The sequence below is a fragment of the Epargyreus clarus genome, unplaced genomic scaffold, assembly GCF_041222505.1.
Source record: "Epargyreus clarus isolate Ecla_fem2 unplaced genomic scaffold, WU_Ecla_fem_2.2 ptg000011l, whole genome shotgun sequence".
NCBI lineage: Eukaryota > Metazoa > Arthropoda > Insecta > Lepidoptera > Hesperiidae > Epargyreus > Epargyreus clarus.
Window position 1 is genome coordinate 1,403,358 of NW_027332219.1, and position 23,568 is coordinate 1,426,925.

At 35.7% G+C, this 23,568-nt stretch overlaps 1 protein-coding gene across 4 annotated transcripts in view; it reads right to left on the minus strand.

Annotated features, from left to right (window-relative positions):
- Nucleotides 1-23,568, minus strand: part of sm (heterogeneous nuclear ribonucleoprotein L) — a 474,381-nt gene that overhangs the window by 23,981 nt on the left and 426,832 nt on the right. For all 4 annotated transcript variants that reach the window (XM_073077712.1, XM_073077709.1, XM_073077714.1 and 1 more), the window contains exon 6: nt 1,769-1,852. In XM_073077712.1, coding sequence (XP_072933813.1) covers nt 1,769-1,852 — 84 coding nt within the window. The remainder of the gene's footprint in view (nt 1-1,768; nt 1,853-23,568) is intronic.

Genomic DNA, 23,568 nt, shown 5'->3' on the forward strand with positions numbered 1-23,568 from the left:
TTTTCAGTTGATTGGATTTCCGTTCAGAATATTAAAGGAATTCGAACCAAAAGATGATTTACGTTTATTCTTTTTGAGAATGGTATTTGCTTTAGACCTATTGTCTTGGAATGCCTGACGTCCTGTTTGAAATGCCTTATATCATCTTAAAGTTGCATCGTATCTAGATCATTATCTAGATCTAGCGTCATTACGTATCATTAGTAAGTTAGCACAAGACTCTATACATATTATTACGAGTATATTATTAACCTTGGAAAAGAGTGCAAAATTACTTGATTTCTTTTTATTTACTCATAAAAAATATATTATTTTATAGTCAATCAACAAGAAAAATTTATAAAGACGTCCCTTTAGAATCTCATGCGATAAAATAATACATCGTTTAACGCCTACCGTTCGATGTGTGACAGTGTGTTCACGAGATCCATCTCAGAGGTATTCACCTGTGTAATCTCTCCGTTAGCGAGTCGAGACAATGCCATTAAAAGTTTGTACGCGACACGGTTATATTCGTATTAAGTTCTCACGAGGTATTTGAATGTGAGGGTAATTGGTAATTTATTGCGTCAGTCGAGTGTTGGACGTCGTTCGAGTGACACGTGTTGTTGGTGTTATATTATGTTAAGTCGATTGTTTTAAGTAGTAAAATAGTAATCTGTCCAGCCAATATTACGTTTATTTCTTTTTTGTCCGTAAGAAGAAGTAGTGCCAGAGATAGCTTGGGAAATTATCAGTAAAAAACCTTTAGACGACACTTTTTACAAATAGTATACAGACTATGAGCAATTTGCAAATGAATGTTGTAATAACAGAAAAATAAATAAAAAAAAAAACAAAACTTTGATTACTTAAAAATTTAGCTTATGTGACTTCCACAATTTAGAGTTGTAGATGACTCTAACGACACATCATATAATAAAATACGCTGCAACTCATATGATAAAATCCGTAAAGACGCCTCAAAAAGCCTTTCACAGTCAATCAGATAAAACCGTAATCGATATAGTTATCTCCAAAGAATCTTTACCATAATTATAAATAAACTTTACGTCTCCATAATACTAATAACTAAGATATCTTCTCTCTCATCTCAGACAGTGTAACGAGAGTCTAACTACAAACAGTACAACTTACGCTTTGCATCAGTGCTACACAGTACTTTGAAAGTGTTGTGTTCTACAAACTTTGAACACTTATTCGAGATTAAACTTAGGATTAGTTTTAAGATAAACATTTTAATATATAGATAAGATATGATATGCGATGTTTTTGTGGGACACTAATATTAACAAACACTGTTACATTTATTATGTACCTCCAGATGGAATATAGTGTGTGAAACTCCTTATATGAAGGCCAATCTAACGACAAAATTCCTTGTTAGGAATAAATGTCTGGCCAGGGATGCAGTGATAATATCCAGGACCGAACTCCAGCGCACGGAAGTGCGCCACTAGTGGTCACCCATCCAACTGTTGACTACGTCAGACGTTACTTAACTTTGTGGATACTTTTAGTGTACAAACAACGCAGCGCAAGGCAATGCAGGCTATGTAGACGAAAAGGCGCAAATTTTTCCAATTTTCGGATACTTCGCATTAACATTGTCCGAAAAAACTTTTATGAAAGTTTTAACGTTACGTCAAAAATCGGGTGAAATTGTGTGAAATTGTTTTTTTATAGGATATGAAACGACGACGTTTGAACAGCATAGAGTGCTAATTTCCCCGGTGAAGCGTGTCACGATTATTCAATCTAAACTTACTATACGGTTGCGGTCTGCCGCCGGTGTATTGCGGCGATTGCAGCAAGGGGGCGCTCCTCTGTGCCGGCTGCACATCTTCGGTCACTGCGGAAGAACAGATTACATATATTATATATACATAGATAATCATATATGTACACAAATAAATATATGCTAAGTGTTTTTCTATTATATTGATGTAGATAGTTGCAGTTTTTAAAGTTCCTACTCATTTGACACAATACGATGGAAGCCGTTTTTGAAGATTTTTTCGGTCTATCTGCCTGTAAGTACGTGTTAATCAGGTAGACATCTAAAGTGCAATTTTAAATATCTCATTTATATTCCGGCGGTTATGGACTTGTCTTATGAAAATTATTAGGAGTCTGATCAATGACTTCGTCTGTGTCAATATGCGCTTTACTAATAAGGGATAAGTTACATACAAGTCACAATTAGGGTTCCTTTATACAGACGACATGTTTGCAGTTAGTATTATATATAAAAAATCGCACGCAGTTGTGTGCGTATTGTCCATTAGGTGGACTGCATGCTCGTCTGCTATTCCTACGTGTATTATAAAAGCTTGTAATAAAATACACAATCGGTTCAATTCGCATCGTGTGCAGTTGAGGTCGCGACTTCGTGCATTCCGATCGACCGTATGCAGTGAACATATCAACTGCAAAAGCGGTCCGTCTGTGGGAACCCTTACTGTGACGAGTGAGTGGGTAGGTCGGGGTGCGCAAAAATTGAAAGTTCATCGCAAATATTGTCGTAGAGGGGGCGTCGTTGCCGGATCGTTTCAAAATAAATTTGCGTAAGAAACGGAATCCGATATTTACTCTATTTTGGATCAACGAAAGGATGTGGATATAAGATTCGTCGTAGATAGGGTTGTCACAAATCACAAAATGTATATGCCCGATGTAGACAGTCTATTTTTTTTACAAAAATTACTGGGTGTCATCTTTAAATTTTCATTTAACAGGATATTTAGTTATAAAATCCGCACAAACGTCATTCATTACCGAACTTTTATTTTTTATAAAACCCTTAGATTAATTATTCGTAAATAGGAATTGTATGTTATTTTTAACTTTTGTTGTATATTAAGCATCGATTGCCTTAAATATCTAAGCCACATGACCCTGACTGTAAACACTTTGAAAGGACTGCAAAACATAAATACCCTGAAATCCGATGATTCCAATCTACGGACACCGGACGATGGCAACCCTAATCTCAAAGCTAGGGTTCGCTAACCTAACATATCCATAATATTGTGGATATGTTATGGACTGTCAAGTATAGATAGATAGATAGATTGACTTTTAGAAATTTTGGGTTGACAGTTTGGGGTTTGGACCCTTTACGATATTTTTATACGTTTTTATAACTCGTTTTAATAAAAATCATTATGAGTATGATATCTATGATTTTATTAAAACATTTGAGCGAAATATATACGAAAATAGTTTTTATGGCTTATTTAATGAAACAAATTACAATAACCCATATTAACACAGATCGCGATACCGGCATTCTAAACCAAACAACAATGACAAAATGACTTCGTCCAATATTGGCCCCAATATTTGTTCAAAATAAATCTACCCGACTCATAAAAAAGTATCCATTTCCGACGAATCTGATTATTCAAGCCTAGACACAGAGCGTAGCGTTATTTAATAACATGAAAGACGGGAATTTATAAGATTTCTCGCTCCGGTCCCGTTAAATAAAATAAGATAGATAAAGATACAGAATCAAATGATAAGAATAACGAAGTCAACCAATTACTTTGGATGGAACGGGATAGCTCTTAAAATGAGTTGGAGATCACGAAATTACAAAATTAGTACGCTTTGACAAGGATATTTCTATCTTTTGAGATTTTATGTAGCGGGGCGAAATTTTAACAAATTCGTATTATATTTAGGAAATTATTTAAATTTTTGTATCACGGTTGTTTATTAAGATTTATAATGTCAAATATCAAAGTTATTTCGTAAGTCTGAAGTAGGAAACAGGCGTGAAGTCCAAGTAATCCAAATGGTATGCGATCACTATCGTCCATGTACACTGACGGACATGTGGTGTTACGAGTACCACATGCAACGATGGTTCAATCACTAGTAAGCACTAAGACGGTCGGCTCATATTTAAGTCAGCCGTTATTTCACCTGATGATAAGTGATGACTACCATCAGTGAGTTGCCAATGTGCATAATTAGTTCAAAAAATGTTATAGTAATTTTATCTGAGGACGGCCACGGATGCATTGCTTCATTTGAGAATCAAGAACTTTAAACTTTATTACTGCATAGGATATGAACTAGAATACTGATTGTCCGAGGCTAAATTTTTTTGTATTAATATGAGACTATCTGATCTTCACACTGAACGACCATCCCCTATAAGTATGATTTATCTTACTTCATCTAACCTAACTGAAAATATAACATCTTCTTCCAAATATATAATATACCACATAACTCAAGTTTTAATATATTTTAAGATACACTAGAAATGTCATCTACTTTTCAAAAAAAATCTCATTACAATACTCTTAACGGAACGATCGAAAATGAATTTAATTTTAAAATTAATGACTCCACTTAATATAAGAAAAAATACAAATGACAAAATACAAATCTTTAATCCACATGAACATCTTAAAACATATTGATATTTATATATTGAGTTTTTCTTCCGAAAGTCTTGTATTTAAATCGTAATCATATGAAATGGTTTAACTAATGTATTGCCTACTTGATGATTTCAACAATTCAGACTAAACAAAAAACCGTTCCCGAGGAGCACTTAAAACTAAACCTTGAACAAACAATAAGAAATAATCCTGTTCATTTGGCAATACGGGGCGGAACAATTAAATTAGAATCTAGAGCAAACACCAACAAATTAAATTAAAACAAGGACAATTTCCAGTGAGACTCCCGGTGGAAACTAAACGAACTAAAATAACCAAGTAATAACAATAAAGGGGAAAGGTAACGGTACGACAGAACTTGCTAATCAAAATTATATGGAGCCCGTCTTTGTGTACAATTAGATCGATAATCTTAGGGTCGGTTGCACCATGTAACTTTAACGTTAAGAAAAGCCTATTTTGGCTCGACTTGGCGGAGGCACTGCCGTGCCTCCAGATAAGTAAATGATCCCAATATGGGACGACCCGAAACGCTTAACCAGCTGTTAAATTTACATCTGACAAATTCATTAGTTGCACCATTTTAGCAACGGTTAAAATGACGTCATAACTAACACTTAATATTGACCGATCGATTTCAGTCGCTTAAAATTGTTTCTATTGACATACATAACAACCTTACTTCGATTAAAAATCGAAGTGACAGTGACACAAAAGACGTTATGATATCTAAATAATAGTACTACCACAAGAAAATACAGCTATAAAAACTAGGAAAATTAACGCAAACTTTAACCGGGACTACGGTGCAACCAACCCTAGCAAGGTTTTCATTCTTTAGTGATAATGAAGATTACAAAGAGAATTTTTATTTCTACTTTTATCTAGTCATCATTATCATTAATATTCAAGATACGAGTACCTTTCATGGTTCAGTTACAAAGCTATGAATGGTTCATCTATTTCTGTCTAATACAAGCATGTTAAACGTTGCTGTCATCTAATTCGTAGGGTGTGATATCTTTGGTACGTCGTCAGGCTTCCTAAATTAGTGCTTAGAGGCAGCAATGTATTTGTAAGGGCTTATTATAAAAAAGATGTATTTAGCTCGCAGGGATTACGAACCATCCGGTGGACGGTATGTTCATTTACTACTTCAAAAAACTATAACTTTTTCTATCCGAGGGAGGATTTATTTCCTATCCAAAAAAAAGAAGGATTAAGGCCGTAACCACCACGATATCCAAACATTCGAAGATTTGCCGATCCGATCTACAAAACGATGATATAACCAGATTTTTCAAAAGTAATCTTTTGGTCATGCGGTTTTCTAAGAGATTTTGTTAAACCACTACACAAAGAAAAAGAGGTATTCAATCCGTCACGTATATTTTTTATTAGACATAAAATAGAAGTGGAGCAAATACACCAGCTGATGTTACCATGCCTGATATTAAAATTATGTAGATCCATGAAACAATTCGAGAAATAACAAACGTGTCTTGTGTAGATAAAATTAATAAAATGAAATTGAAAATTATTTATTGCCAGAATGTAGTAATGGTAAATGGTGACAAATATTTTATATGTTCTTACATTCTACTATAAAAATAGTGTGCAATGTTAAGTTCACAATACAGTTATAATAAACTCAGCTCGTTATCAGAATATTATGCACTCCTATCATTTATGAATCAAAAATGTAATTAATAATTAATGTTAATTCATAGGTCGGTTAGATCGTTCTTAATATTAAATTAATTCTAAAAAGTTAGCAATAAACTTATTACATTTATATTAGTTACTGACCAGAACCATTTACATGTAATATTACAAATTAATATTCAGTATTGAATATTTAATTGAAAATGTTGAGGACTAAATAGACCAAATTCCATCGCTAGGTCTACTCGGAGCATTACGCGTGCCCTTAAATGATCTGATCTCCTTACTTCCATATTAGCTTTCCATATTACAAATTTTTAACATTACAATTGTGCGTAAGTTATAATAATTTTCAATTATACACATAATATTATATTCTTTATGAGCAGTATTAATTTCAATGATTTTGATCAGTAACAAGCATTAGAAATAACAAAACATTAAAATATCTTACCCGTGAAGCTCTGTGCATCATATTACCACTTAATATTAGTACACCTACCCGGCACCATGCATTGGGATAAAATCTGGACCAATATTTGATCATATATGGCATCACCAACTTCAAATAGACCAATATTATAGATACCGCTATAGTTGCTAGAATTAATTCTTCTTTCATCGACACTCAAGAGTCAGCGTCTTCAAATGTTCACTCAAACATTGGTGTATCATTTGACACAATTTATTCCACATATTTCGATATTGGCACAAATCCACAATTCCGACCAACGTTGGCCCAAACCTTAACGCCAATATATGGAGCCGGGTATGTCATTCCAACCCAACACTTACCCTCAACGTGTGTCAACTGAATCTCTTCACGTCGACCACTAGCCCCCGTCACTTCCCTGCACATATAAAAGACGAACACACTCTTATCATCCTTTCTCATTACGTTAACTTCCATTACACTATCTCTGACATGTCGCAAATAGCGTTAACTGTGCATGCCAATTCCACGATAGTTATACAAAGCTACAAAAAGATATAATAAACAACCAAAAATGTATATAATTATATCCAATCTGTATTTAAAAATTCTCCATATACATTTATCGTTTCTGTGTCTGATGCTTTGACTTTTTTTGTGTCTTGTGTCTTGTTTGCATGTTTTTCTCTGTTCGTTGTCACTGTTCCCTGTCCGCCTGTTTCTGTTATATTCTCTTCACAAAGCTTTATGTCGCCTATTGGACAATTAAGAGTGTGTTTGTCTTTAGTCTTTTATGTGCATGGAACATTATCTAATATTATAAATATATCGTTATTTATATTTCACTGTACGGTCTTTGATGTGGAAGGTTCACCAAGTTGAGATATTTTAATTTTGTTTCCAATTTTTCTGTATATAAAATATGATTGGACTATATGATCAATTTCATGTTATTATTGTACCACATTTGTTTACTTTCGTCACTTCTTCATTGTTTATTGCAAGTAAAACATTTTAGAACGTTATATGCATAAAATCAAATTAATCTTAAATCAAAGAAATATTTGCAAAAAGTACTTTTTAATCAGAATCAGCTTCGAGACCCGATTTCTCAATAATATCTCTTGGTTAGTGAACCTTTCTGGCATCTGGTGTAAGTACAGTATTGTTAATAGTTAAAAACGCTGTAGTGGATGCAATAAATAGCTAATATTTATGTAAAGCTAAACGGCAACATAGTGATAAGCCGAGGAAATTCAAAATGGCGTTATTAAGAAAAGCGTCAGTGCTATCGTTTCGATTTATTTCAAGGTTGGACGTTCTTTCGTCGAAATTTCTAGAATTTTCAGTCTAGACTGTGTTATTTTTCCATTGTCCGTCATAAATTGAAACGATAACACTTTTGTTAATGTAACAGTCAGTAAAACTTGTCCAGGTGAGGTGGGTATTTTCGTTATAATTCATTAATTGAATTTTCATTTTGGATACAAAATGAGATTTTAAGAATTATATGTGATTAAATTGCCATCCATAAATTATATCAGAGGATCATAGTGACGTAATATTTCATTGAAATATTTTAGTATTTTTCAGGACAATTTTAATACCAATGACGTCACTGTTGTGACATTATTTTCAATATTGTGACAGGTGTGTCACAATATTGTCAACATTGTGACAGGAGTGTTACAATATTGACAATAGTGTGACAACATGACATGAGGCCTCATGGGACATAATTTTTGGATGATCCCAGTGTCAGATTATTTATAATATCATCCCCCGCCCCCCACCTCACCCGGACAGGATCGTAAGCGATACGTACCAGATGTGTTGATGATGCTGAAAGCTTGTACCTGAATTATATCATGTTATTATATCGTGTTCAAAGCTGTTATAGCATAGTTGTGTAGTTCAGTATTACTCGCGATATCTTATGATATCGTATATCATATATCGTATCATGTTATGTCTCAAAGATTTTACTCCGACATCTCGAAGTTTTATGCGAATAGAAAATTCATTGTCACTTGCTTTAACTGGTAAGGAAAACATCACGAAGAAACCTAAGGGCTCTTCTCAAAGTGGGAACTACCACACCGTGCTTAGTAGGAATTCGAACCTACAATCTTCTCAGACCCGTGCCCAGGAGTGGGACAGTAAACTGATGGTGTTCTTGAAAGTCTTCGATTGATGTATCCTGCACAATGATGTGAGGTAACCGGAGTTGTGAGGGTAGGTACACTGAAGTACGGTTTACACTACACGTCTACGCTACGGTACGGTAACGGTACGATTTACGGTTTACGTACGGATATTTACTTTTTACACTAACAATGATAAATAAAAAAGCCATGCTACTACATAACATATACTCGTAGCTACAGAGAAGAAATCCGTAAAATACTTTCGGTAATTTTAGAATGACATTCAATTTACCAAAAATACTTAACGGATGATGATAAGTTTTAGGTTGTGTAAAACTTTTTAATAAAAAAATCTGTTAAAAGACAGTTATTTTTAGGGTTCCGTGTGATAAAACAAAAACGGAACTCTAATAGGATCACTCGTGCATCTGCCCATGTTACTGTCTCAGGCAATTTGCACTAAAAGTAGGTACTGAACCAAATGAGTTGAAACTTAGTACACATACGCTTTTTTCGATAATAAATATTTTAAATAACTTTACTAGAATTTTCGATTTATTTTGGGAAAAATATTAACTATATTACCTTATAAACTCTACAGTCCACCTTATATTTCTACTTTAGACCGTATTTTCGGAGTTATTCGCGATATTACGTATCGAAACTCAATTTGCTGAGTATTTTCACGTATTCGTAAATTCCTTTTACGGCGGTTCTAAATCGAAAGTTACTGATATAGTTGCAAACTTTTAAAATAAAATGTTTAAGATAAAGTTATTTTAGGATTCGATGTACGTATGACTACACTTTTAATGGGATTAGTTTGGATTAATATTATTTTTTCTGTGGGTAGAAACGTAATGAAAATATACTGAAAGTTTGTAGTGACCTTTCCTGATTCAATAGCAATGGCACCACCGCCACACCTATTTCTGCCTTATAACAGAAGTGTTAAGTTCTGCTGTGCTCCGCTTTGAAGGGTGTGGTGAGGTAGACATACTTATCCGAGCCGTTCCAATTTAGTTCTCAGGGGTAGCGGCGCATGTGTAGCCGACCTTACTTAGGGATCTAATTCTATCTGGGGTTGTTTACTGATGTCCACGGGCGGTAATAGCCACTTACCATCAGGTGGATTTCATACGTTTGGTATTCTTGAGAACTAAGTTGGAATGCCTCGTATATAGAGATATAGACAGATAGATAAGATAGAGATCTTACCACACCCTTCAAACCAGAACACAGCAGCGTTTAACACTGCTATTATAAGAAATAAAAAATATATGGTAAAAATGATAAGTAGCCTAAGACAATAGGCATACTCTATTTCGTCTTTGTGCCAACTTAGAATATTGATCATGGTATGGAAATGAGCCGGTCGTCGAACTCCGACCTGAAATCTAGACTAGACCAATCAAATGAGCTATTTCTTGCCTATGATCGATACCTGGCTGCGTATGAACCTAGAATCTAGATCGCTTATGGTATCATCGTTTTCAAATTGATTTATATCATGACCTGCGTATTTTCCACCATCGCCTTAGTTTTTCTTTTCGCTGATATTTATGTGTGTATGTAAGTATGTCTATTTCTTTGTTACGTTTTGAAATCCAAAAGGTTCGAAAGTTTTACAAAGTATTTTTTTAATAATATTGAAGTAATAAACGAGCATGCAGTTCGTTTGATGGTAAGGGGTAACTACCGCTATGGATATCTATAATAAATCCTAGATAGCAGTTCTACCTGAGGTCACAGATGCGTTGCTGCATCTGAGACTAAAAACACCTCGGATATGTATATCTCCAATGGCCCACACATCGAACCAGAACACAGCAGCGCTGAACACTGCTGTTATTAGGCACAAAAACTGGCCATCTTCGAAAAGTATGAGGTGATGTAGCATTTGTCAGTGTTGATCAAGGCTTTACACATTAGAAGACCAATGTGCACATTGTTTTTATATAAAGCAACAATTTAAAAAATCTATAAAAATCACTAATCTTTTCGAACTGTTGTGGAACGCTTCGCCGAAAGCCATTATATACAAAAAATATATTCGTCTACCATTTTCCAAACAAGTCCGACATCGTAATTACTGACATATCACAAACAAATGTTCGCAAAACGTAATAGGAAATGTTAGGAAAACATTTGGAACACAGGAAGTGTTCATACAACCTCAGTCATGTCCGAGAGAGTTTTGTACTTTGTTAAGTTTTAATGAGGTCTATCTCGCCTCATGTCCATGACGTTTCTATAATCCGGACTTTTTAGTCAACAGCGGAGGGTAATGTTCTTCGAGCGTATATATATACATATGTATGTAGGTATTTATATGTAAGCCTCATTGTTTAATACGCTTTGCAGCCCAAGCGGCTTGACGGATTTTAACATATGAGGTGTCGTTGGATTTGTCTAAATTGTGGGAGTAACATGAAGGTGGTAGAACCGTCTGTGGTTCGACTCCGGCGGCACCACCGTCACATCTATTTCTGCCTCATAACAGCAGCGTTAAGCGCTGCTGTGTTCTGCTTCGAAGGGTGTGGGAAGGGAGACATATATTTCCGAGGCGTTCCAGCTTAGTCTTCAGGGATAGCGGCGTATCTGTGGCCGACCAGGTAGGAATATCTAATCGTATCTGGGGTTGATTACAGATGTCCATGGGTGGCACTAGCCACCTACCATTAGGTGGACTGCATGCCCGTCAACTACTATATTTAAAAAAAAAGGCTATAATTTTAAGCTGCCGGTTTTTGTATTTTATAATAATGACTACTTTATACTTTATAAGACTGAAGTTCCAAATGAGCATGCAGTTCACCTTATAGATAATAATCCCCATTGCCTATAGAGATTTGTAACCAACTCCGTAGAGAACAGGGGTTGTACTGGAAACCGTTCTACCAGACGCGTAACCACTCCTACGAATAAGTCACCTCATATATGCCAGCTGGCATCATCACCTTCCCACCGAAACACATTACCCTCCGCAATCAGACAAAAAACCTCATTAATCATCTTTCAAAAACATTCACCATCACAAGACAACTTTCTACATTTTTACCAACTACCCACTACCCACTAAATAACCAAGAGATAGTAGGTACAGTAAGGTAAATAATTTTCACGTTTCACATTTCATACCTCTAATAAGCCGGCCTAGTTGCAAACTTTTTCAGGTCACTACGAAACTAATTATATTCCCGTACTCGGATTGCGCACACACAAATGTTCGCGTGAATAAAATTTCTGAGGTTGAATGCTTCAAGGTATATACAAGTAGATATACGAGTAGATATAATTATGCTACTGAATGGATGTCATTCAGAAACAGACTCGATTTTTACCACGCTTTTTTAGCTTGAACTGTATGTATGTAACGGAATCTTTGAACTCGATATTTACCCACTTTGAATGGTCCGATTAATGTAAAATTTTGAACAATTATCAAGAACCGATGACAATACACGATTTAAAGAATTTTATCCCATTCACCTCATCAGGAATCAGGATATAAGATTTTCCTTGTGCGATTTTAGCGTGGTTTTTAGTTTTTAAACTATAATTATTTAATATATCATACTATTAGAAATTACGCTTTCATTATTTCTCACATTGTGTTTTCCTTTATGGCCTAAGACTTACACCTAAAACATTGTTTTTCAATGTTCATTGATTTACTTGTTATTATAGCAGCAGTTACGATAAATGCGTATTTTTACACTTTAGATTTTTATTTCTTATTTTATTTTGTGTGTTACGACTTACGCATTAGCATTCATAGATTGACAGCCAAAGTAATGAAAATTGTATTTTTGCTTTTTTTAACCAGGACGGTGAATAACTTTTTAAATTTAATTTTTCATTTGTGTACGTAGATGCGTACCGTTAGCGCGCCGCACACTACCAACGTACCTAAGATATGGGCGATAATATATTAAATATGAATTTAATTTTCGTTTTTTTCCTATTCCATTTTTTTACCATTCCTACCATCCGTGTGTGTCACACATTAGCATTCATAGCGCAGCCCGCCTCCCGTATCGGCTCGAGCTCCCGATATTTTATTCAATTATATGTAAAAACCGGTCTCCTCCAGTATTATCCGGTTCGGTCTCATATCCGCCTGATACTTTTTTTGACCTACAATATTATTGTATTGAATTGTTATTGAAATTGGCAGCGTCTTTCTAACATAACGGTATTGTATTTTGTGCTCTTTATGAAATAAATTTCTATATTTTATCGGCAAATTTAATATTTCTCTTTTTAGTTTCTGGACGTTTGTGGTAGCGTGCGTTCGCACGCTTGCCGTCACAAATTCAAACGTGTAGCTAGAGCATTTGACTTGTTTGTGTCAGCTTGTAAGCGCTTATAACATAACTTATGATGAAGCCAAACATTTGTAGAGACTTGAAGTTTGCGGCAAAACCCCCGTCAATTTCTAGAAACTTTACCTTTCAAATAAATTTCTATTATTTAACAATTTTTGATATTTAGTATATACTCCTTAAGGTTAAAAGTTGCTCAAGCGTAACACTACCCTTAACCGCTTTTTTAAAGACGCCGAAAATAAAGTATTTTCTGACTAACAGGATTAGAGACCGACAAGTGTGAACCGATCCTAAGGTAAGATACATTAGGTTAACACGAAAATAGCATTGAAGTCTAAGAGAAGTACTCCAGTTGCACAAATAACTTGTCGGTTGTTCCCCGACTTCGTAATGTGATGTGCATTCGTCTTCGTTTGCACAGACACCCCGCGGAGGGAAAGTGTAGTGTATGAAAACAAAGTACTGAATAAATCTCTCGATCTTGACAAGATATAAGATTGGAGTAGCAAACGAGCATGCAGTCAGATCAGATAGATTGAAGGTATATCGTATCCGAGGCGTTCTAACTTATTCCTCAGGGGTAGTAACGCATCTGTGGCCGATCTCCGATAGACATTTTTTCTTATATAATATGCACTGGCAGACGAGCATACAGTCCACCTGATGGTAAGTGCTCACTGCTGCCCATGGACATCTGTAATCAACCCCAGATAGGATCAGATATTCCTACCTGAGGTCGGCCACAGATGCGCCGCTACCCCTGAGGGCTAAGCTGGAACGCCGCAGAAAAGTATGCCTCCCATTCAAACCAGAACACAGCAGCGCTTGACGCTGCTGTTATGAGGCAGAAATAGGTGTGGCGGTGTTGCCGCCGGAGTCGAACCACACAGGGTTCTACCACCTTCATATACGAATAAAACTTATCCGCAAACGAATTTAACCAATTTTATTTTTGAATAGTACAAGATAATTTCCTGGAAAAATTATATCTTCAGTGTTCATTTTGTTACATGGTTTATTTTGATTCGGATGTTCCGCGGGAAACTTTTTTGTTCCCATTTGATTTTCATGAATACGTAATTTGCTATGATGAAATTAGGTCTCTCAGTTGAAAAATTCCATTTCGCTTTTCATAATTTTTCTGTGTTTATTATTTTTTATGGGCATCACGTTTCTCTGTTACGAACCGTGTGGTGGAGCGGCCATCATACGGTTTGATGCACAGAAGGTTCCCGGTTCGATCCCCGGTCAGACAAATATCTAAACGATGAATTCAGTTTTCCGATGTGGGTCTGGGTGTATGTGTCCATGGCACCCGCGACACAGGGAATCCTAGTGTGAAGTTACAAGGGTAGAAAGCGTCATTCTTATTTTTCTAGTTAAGTAAAATCAGTATTTGACATATCCTTTCAGGTATATTCATAAAAATGGGTATGCAAAACATAGGACAGATCGGATATTGGTAACAGGCGTAAATCGGTAGCGCGACAGAACTATTAGCAGTAATTTGTACTTACGATTGTAACAGAATTTAAATCCAATTTTCGACGATGGTTCATCTACATCAATGGTCGAATCGAGTCCTATGTCTAAGCCCTTAATCAAGACTACACTAAAACGTCTACGTAATTCGAGTCATAGGGTTCGACAGCTGTCAAAGGGTTCGGCCGGATACGTTCGGGAGTTGTGGGTCAATTAGTTTAGGGCAGCGGTTCCCAACCAGTGGTCCGCAGAAGCCGAATTATGGTGCGCGAACAATTTAAAATGTAGCGGGCCGTTTTATTAAATTTAGCCGTTTGAAAGAAGGTGATGATTTTTGTGTAACTTTAATTAACAAGTTAGTCCTAGGATAGCTAAACTTTGTCCCTGTAGTCCCGGGACTAGAATAGGGCTACGGTATCCCCTGTCTGTCGTAAAAGACGACTAAAAGGGGGCTTCCGGAGTTGCGGGCGGCAAGATTGGGAGGTCGAGCCGTCCAGCAAGCAACTCCGGTGTGGTCGCATACCGTCGTAAACACCAGACGGTGTGGTGAGTCCTGAAGCTCACCGAGGAGGAGCCCGAAGGGGCAACGCGTTTAAAGAACTCCGGTTGCGTTCCGTAGGAGATCCCGGAGTCCTCTTGGCAACGCTGAGGGCGGCCACCGGGGGGGTTTTAGTGCGGTAAGAATCCCACATAACCCCGTGTCGCTCCTACGACACTGGGTACCTTTTGAAGGTTTCCCCCTCGTACAAAAAAAAAGGATAGCTAAACTTGATGATGCAAATACAGAAATTACATTAATACAAAACTACAGAAGATTATCCTATAAAATTATTATTTCTTTTTATATATGTTTCTATTGAGTTTTCCATCAATTCGTTTCAAAGTTCCGTTTCATCAAAGTTAAAATTTCCGTTTAATTATTACATTTATTGTACCTATACAGTGGTCCTTGCTAACAAGAATGTCATGCGTGGTCCTTGACCAAGACAAGGTTGGGAACATCTGGTTTAGGGTCTAACTGTGGGTGCTTCGGGCGCGGTCTGCGATGCGCTCTACCGTGAGCGAGCGATTAATTAAGGGTCGGTTTGTATAATTCAGCCCTGAATCAATGTTTGACTGATGCGTAATAAGTGGCTTTGGTTTTAGTTTAGACACTACGCAATGCTTTCTGTGCAACCATTTTGATTTCAAAGCGAGAATTGCAGAACCCAAATTGGAAGGTAGAACCATAGATAAGTAAAGATTACTCACTCCTAACAAGAAAATATAACCAGTTTTGACATTTGAAATTGTCACTGTCATCTATTTTCGTGTTTGAAAAATATTAAAGAAAATGTAGTTTTTAGAGAATTTACGAATGAAACGATATTTCCCCGCACTTTTTCTTCGATTTCGTGTTTTTGCACCGCTTAACTGCGCATGTCGGCATTGTTCCGCGTAAATTACAACATGGCAGCCATGAAATAGCTGACAGAATTGTCAACCGTTTAGGCCATTTAATGGCTTCCTTCAATTACAAGGCGGTGAGATATCTATACTTATGGATGACTAGAACTAATAGGGTTCGACCGGTAAGGTACCATTTTCTCGCCTATTTGTAGCGTGAAGCAGTTCTTGCATTTGAGATGCTATGGAATGCATTCTGTGCTATCATTTTGATTTTGAGTCGGGAAATCCAGAAGCAAAATAAATATGTTTATTTAACATTATCTACTTAACTATTTTCGAAAAACAACATGATACCTCAGCACTTTTTCCAGTTCCCAGTTACATGAAGGTGGCAGAATCCTTTGTGGTTCGACTCGGGCGGCACTACCGTGACACCTATTTCCGCTTAAAGACTGCAATGTTACGCGTTGTGTTCTCATTTAAAGAGTGCGTAAGAGTCACATACTTTTCAGAGGTGTTATCTTATCTTGCCTGTGGTTGGTTACAAATGTCCATGGGCGGCAGAAGCCACTTACCATCAGATCGACTGCATGCTTGTTTGCTACATTATTATAAAAAATGACCGATTTTAACACATGTGGACGAAATAACCAACAGGATAGTATCATTACTATCCTGTTGGTTATTTCGTCCACATTTGTCAACTCATGTTGATAATAACTAATTGAAAGCAGTGATAGCCTAGTGGTTTACGAAACACGGCCTCTCGATCGAGGGGTCCGAGGTTAAAATCCCAGGCACGCACTGATTTTTCAAAGTTATGTGCGTAATAGAAATTAATGATCACTTGCTTAAACGGTGAAGGAAAACATCGTGAGGAAACCTGAGTACCTGAGAGATTTATAAAAAAAAAATCTCAAAGGTATGTGAAGTCTACCAATCCGCACTTGGCCAGCGCGGTGGACTATGGCCTAATTCTTCTCGTTCTGAGAGGAGACCCGTACCCAGCAGTGGGACAGTAATGGTTGATGATTATGAATTGAAAGTGTACATCTAGCATTAGATATCATCTTTTATGTCTAGGAACAAAAAGTATGAAATTAACTATTCCCAGTAAAGAACGGTTACCAGGAAAAATATTGTCGAGGTAAAACCGGCTAATATTAGCATATTTCTAAGGAACACTGCTCATGAATTTCTTAGTATTTATCCTCGTACTTTTGAGTGTGCTGTCTTTTCTAATAAACTTCAGAATAATTGTAATGTACAAGACATTACATTACACTTAATTGCATTACATTTTAAATCCGTACCTCATGAATATATGAATTAGTTTAGTGGAACTTTTTATCTTAAGTTCTGAATTTTCATCTTGAAGATTTCATCTTAGGCCTCCCTTAATCTGCGATCAAACCTACCCGTTTAGAATGCGTTTCGACTTTTCCCGTTTCGACAGCTTAAAAGTCGAAGTTTTTTCAAATAAAAAATATTAGGTACATAGGTCATTTTGGAATACATTCCCGTTAAAAGGTATAAAATTTTGTACTTTCGTAAGCAAAAATAGCTTAAGATGGACTTTAATAAACTCATTTATTGTGTAATAAACAAAAAAGAAGTTTAGTTTTTTTTTGCCCATGGACATTTGTAATATTGTAATCAACCCCAGATAAGATTAGATATTCCTACCTGAGGTCGGCCACAGATACGCCGCTACCCCTGAGGACTAAGCTGGAACGCCTCGGAAAAGTATGTCTCCCTTACTAAACCCTTCAAAACGGAACACAGAAGTGCTTAACACTGCTGTTATAAGGTAGAAATAGGCGTGGCGGTGGTTCCGTCGGAGTCGAACTACAAAGGGTTCTACCACCTTCAAAAATTACAAGTTATGTATTGTATCTCTTTACTCTTAAAATGATTTAAGTATTCTTTTCTAAATTGATTGTCTTATTTATTATTAAGTAGTTTTATAACCGTGCAGTTTGTTTATTTATTTTGTCTATTTGCAATGTTTATTTGTAATATTCCTGAGTAAAGTATTTTTTTCTTTCTTTCTTTCTTAATCTATTCTGACAGAATTTTCTACCAGGATTAACTATCAATTTTCATTATAAAAAAACAAAATAGTTTCATATAGGGACTAGATAATAAATTGACACAAACTGTGTCAATAGCGTAGGTATTCCTGATTAAGTCAGAAAGCCTTTGACTGAGGGCTCGTAGGGCCCGTCAAAGGGATCGCAGTACCTACGTGAAACCAATTAGTTATGGACCTTAAACCTTACACCGGATGTGGTATGTAACCGGGAAAACCCTTGCGATTAATTAGCGTTGGGATATTTATATAGTAACTTTAGATATAGATGGTTAGGTAAAGACTTCATTGTAGACCAATTAAATAAGATAATAAAGGGATATTTATAGAGACAGAAGAAACACTTAAAATCTATAGTATAAAACGGTGGTCTTATTGCCAAATTAGCTCTTTCTTTTAGAGATATAATGAAAGTTATTCATATTATCTTTTCAGATAAATAGATATACAAATATACTAGCTGACCCGGCAAACATTGTGTATAAATATAAATAAAAAAATGTTAAGGGTAAACAACAACATCACTTAGGGGTATAAAAAATAAATAGTAGCCGATTCTCAGATCTACATATAAATCTGCATATAAAATTTGGTGAAAAGCGGTAAAGCCGTTTTGGAGGAGTAACTAACACTGTGCCACGAGAATTTTATATATAAGATAAAGAAAGTAGAGAATATTGAACAGTACCCTTACCATGAGTTTTTACGCTTCGTAAAAACTCCTGGTAAGGGTACAAATATAAGCTAAGCGCGAGCGAAATAATCAAAACAAAGAAATTTCCGATTTCAGGTGATACGAAGTCGAATCACGCGTAACCGTTGCAATTCCGTCGCTAATTCTGATCTACGACTGGCTCGGTAGAATGTCACTCCAGTACACATATGGTAAACACAAACAAAATCGAACTCAGTACCTTTGATACAGAAAGTCGAATTTCACTTAGAGACGTTGGAAACGGTATCTGACGCGAATTTGAAACGAGTTCTATAGAAGATAAGGGTGATGTTCCCGTACAGGGTGGTCTTGAAGCAGTTCACGTGCTGGGGCACTTCATTACGATTCATTTAATTTGTAACGCGATCATCCGGGCGAGGTCCTATCCTTACTATTTGTACAGTTACGAGAGGATTAACTTCAGAAATATAGTAAAAGAAAGATAAATAGTAATAATAATATATCAATTTTCCTGGCGAGGCCGAGTTTCAAACTACTAGGCAATTACGCTTCAAAAAATAATTAAAAAATTATCTTGCTTGAAATTCGGTCTCCCAAATAAGGATCTGGCTAATTGTATTTATGAGTTTTTGAGTTTATGAACATATGGAAAGTTATTAAGTGTCACTTGCAATAATAATGAAGAAAAACGTCGTCATTTACCTTACATGACACACACAGTTTTTTAAAAAAATATTCTTAAAGATATGAGAATAATACCAACGCACATTTGGCCAGCATAGAAAATGGCCTACACCATTCGAATACATAGAAAAGCGCCGAATAATCAAGTAAAAACAACTGTATAAAAGTAAGTCTTTAATTTTATTATTGAATGAATAATGAAGTTAAACTTTCGTCATTGGACCAATTCTAGAGATCGAAAAAAGACGAAATAAACACAGTCATAGTAGAGTTCAGTAGTGTCCATCAGCCTAACGACTTAAAGTGCATCCCTTACATATCCGGAACGAAATTAAACCAAGCACTTGAGAGGGTAGAGTTCATATTTATCTATCTACCCTCATATCTACGAATGTTCTCTATTTGGGGAGAGCTAAAGGTGATATTGCATTGGGGTGAGTTTAGACGGGGTTGTTGAATATTTTAGTGATATATCGGGAGTTTGCGTGGTAGGTATAGAGTAAAGGTAGATGTGTTGGGTCTGTTACGTTATCAGGTCACTAAAGCAAACAGAAATGGAGGACTTCTTGAAACTGTATTTTTTGAACTAGCTAGTTTTGTCGAGAGACTGTCAAATGTAAACGTTGTTAGTAGGATAACTTCTGAACAAAATAAGAATTGGAAAGTGATTTGTATATGCAGATGCTAAACTACAAATTCAAAACGTTAAAGTCCACTAAAGAATTCAGTGTTTACTTTTAAACTGAAAAAATGCATATAAAATGTATAAACTTAAATAAAGCATTTGACGAACTTCTAATAAGCAGGAGTTGCTTAATTCAGCTGAATGTTTTTGGAGACATTTTTTTATGAATAACATTTTTTAAAAGTCGGAATTAACACTACTTTGCAACAAGTTTTATTACTAACTTTATAGCATGGGTTTCGCATTAGTTTCGGGAAAAGTAACGCCTGATACAATTAACTCATAATATTTGGTGCTACACAGATCTTGATATTGTATCGGCGAAGCCAATAGACTTATTCTAAAAGAAACTAATTTAACTTTTTAATATAAAGTTATTTATTGGCATTTTTCTTTGTTAACAAGCAATCTGCATCAATTACATTCGCAATTGTATCTTCACTACACAATTTAAGTAACTCCACAACAAACAATTCGAAAGTGACGCTCCATTAAGCTCGCGTACGAAACACGGAACAATATTGTACCTATTTACAGTGAACCACCAAAGTTGCCACGCGCGAGCTGTTAGCGTAATACGATAACTGGCAAGTATCTGTTATCCTTGGATACGTTCCAGAAAGATCTGTGCAGAGTCTCTTTCGTGTTTGCGACTCTTGCATAGGGACCGCTCTCGGATTCGCTGGTAACGGTGCCAAATGTTTTAATCCACCTGTCGTGCGGTGTTAACTTTATTGAGGCTTTCGCGATTCGGTCGTGATAGTTAAGTTGGTTGAGTGCGGATTAGTTAGGCTGTGGTTATCGTTTTCAATTCGGGTTGTATGATTTTTTCTTCGTATTTATTGAAGTTTTGAATTATTAACATATTAATCAAAAGTTTCTTTTCGTGATAATGATTTTCAAAATGTTTGGTTAACTAAAAGGGCTGTAATCCACGTTGTGGTTTTCTCAGTTTCAGTGTTAAGTTTAGCCATAGTGTGCTGGTACATACGTGGGATTTATATAACTTATGACATTTTGGTACAAAGTATCTTAGTACCTTACTAATAATTAAGTTACTATAGTCTAAAGTATAATTACATTTAATTGCATAAATGCACTAATAAATACTTAGTTAGCTCTTTAACTACTTCTAGATCTATTGTATTTCTTATCGTAGCTTCGAGCACTACTATTTCTTACTCCATACCAGATAACCGAGAAAACTATCTATTATCGTCAACAATTTTTAGTCCCGCGTTGGGTGCCAATTTATCCCCATGTACGCTTTAACGATTCGAACGGATTCATCCAATTTCCACTCGCGGCCGCTCCTCCATATTTAAACATTCAGCGCATTCAGGTATCTTGCCGATGGCATTTCGCTTTTATTGAATAAGAACTTGAGTCTGTTCAAATTGAAGTATGAAACCACCAAGAATATAGATGTGAATAAAAATTTAAATTTATTTCCTATGATATTTTTTTGGCGAAAGCTAACTTTACAAAGTTGGAATAACTCAAGGTGGTAAAACTTCACAAATAAATTTTGTCAAATCATTAGCCAGGGTATTTGGTATTTCATTTCTTCGCTTCAGAGCAATAATCATATTTCCAATTCGACGTCTAGATAGGTAATTTAGCAGCTGTCCCTTTCAAGTCTTCGTGCCTCTTCCGGCGGCTCGGTCAATTCTGAAGGAGTCGCCTTTCCATAGCCATTACGCTGAGCGTGAATGCGATGGCAATTTCCATACAATAAAGAGGTCAGGCACACCGGCAAACGCTGGAGTGCAATTTCCTCGAACCCAAGCCCGATGACTCGTTGCATTGCCAGCGTTTAGTGAGACGCGAAAAAAATATCCTAATATTGCTTTAGTTGGTGACGTGGATCAATACAATGAAAAATAAGTTGTATATTTAGAAAATTCCAATGCAATTGAAACAGTCAAAGTAAATAACGAATTATGTGAATAAGTTTAAACATTATAAAGTGAGAGCAACTGATAGATTATTACCCTATCAATGTTTGATAATTGAAAAATTATTAACAACAAATACAAAATAATATTTATACCGTATCTATTCAAACATCATAGGATTTCTTGGTCAGTTAGTTAATTACAAGACACATGGTATTGATTTTGTGGACCTTAATACTTTTCACGTCACTATAGTAAATTACTAAATTTGGCAACATCTTCAAATATCATTACAATTTTAAACTTAACAATTTTGTACTCAACTTCACAACATTGAATAAGCTTCAATACCACTAAAAATTTCCATCTATCGTTAACCTAGATCGACGTTCAAAATTTACAATGCACTCGCCGTCAGTGACACAGGTACATCAACGTACCCCCTATTATCCCTCCCCGTCCATTACGCGCGATGAGACCACGGCGCGCCAGCGTACACGAACAATGGCTTCGGAGAATAGTGAGCGACGAAGTGTGAAAATTTTCTCATAGAAATGAAATTTTCAACCGCGTTTTTCAAACACTCAAATGCGACGCCCAACTAACCCGACCAGCTCTACGAACGCTGTGTCTTTTTTTAGGGTTAACTTTCGGCTTTCAAATCTTAAAATATTAAAGATATTAAACGAATTTTGGTCCGATTTAATTCAGTCTCATTGTAATGAAGTTATTTTGGAATTTATTACACATTGAATTGACTACAAAATTAATCATCCTATATATAAAATTCTCGTGTCATGTTGTTAGTTACCGTACTCCTCCGAAACGGCTTTACCGCTTTTCACCAAATTTGCATATTCAGTAGGTCTGAGAATCGGCTACTATCTATTTTTCATAACCCTAAGTGATAAGTGTTGTTCATTCTTAACATTTTTTTAATTTTATGGCAACATGTTTGGGGGTCAGCTAGTAACATTAAAAATATATTAGAAAAAAATATTTTAGAAGTAGCAAAGAAGTATGCTTGCATTTGATCGAAGATACCAGATGGGAAGGAAGTTTTACTCGTACTGAGAATCGACCTGAAATGTATATACTCTTACATACTAAATTGGAATGCCTTATATAATAGGCTTTTACTTACCACACATTTTAACAACAACAGCGCTTAACACTACTGTTATTAAGTAGAACAAAACAAAGAGATTCATTTATTAATATATAAAGCGATTAATTAAATAAAGAAGAACATAGTCCCACGTTGGGCGCCAAAGTTAATATCGTAAAAGAAAACGAGTCGGAATTGCAATGAAACTTGAAACATAACAGTATCTCATAGAAATGTTCGTTTTAACTGCCCATAAGGATTTTTCCAGCTGCAACTTAAAAGCTTTATAAATAAAATTATACCCGCTAACATAGGTGAGGCTTTTACCTATATGAAATTCATTAGATTTATCTACCTAATAATATTTAACTATTAGATAAGGCAATTTCTTTTAAGAATTTTAGAATAGTTTAGATTAAACAGTTAGAGATTTTGTTGCTCATCTATGACCTACGTATGTAGTTAAATTTTCTTTTGATTATGTCTGACCAAGTTAGACATATGGTCCAGGCATATTGCGTAAGAATCGTTTCCTTCTGAAACAATGCATAATTCTC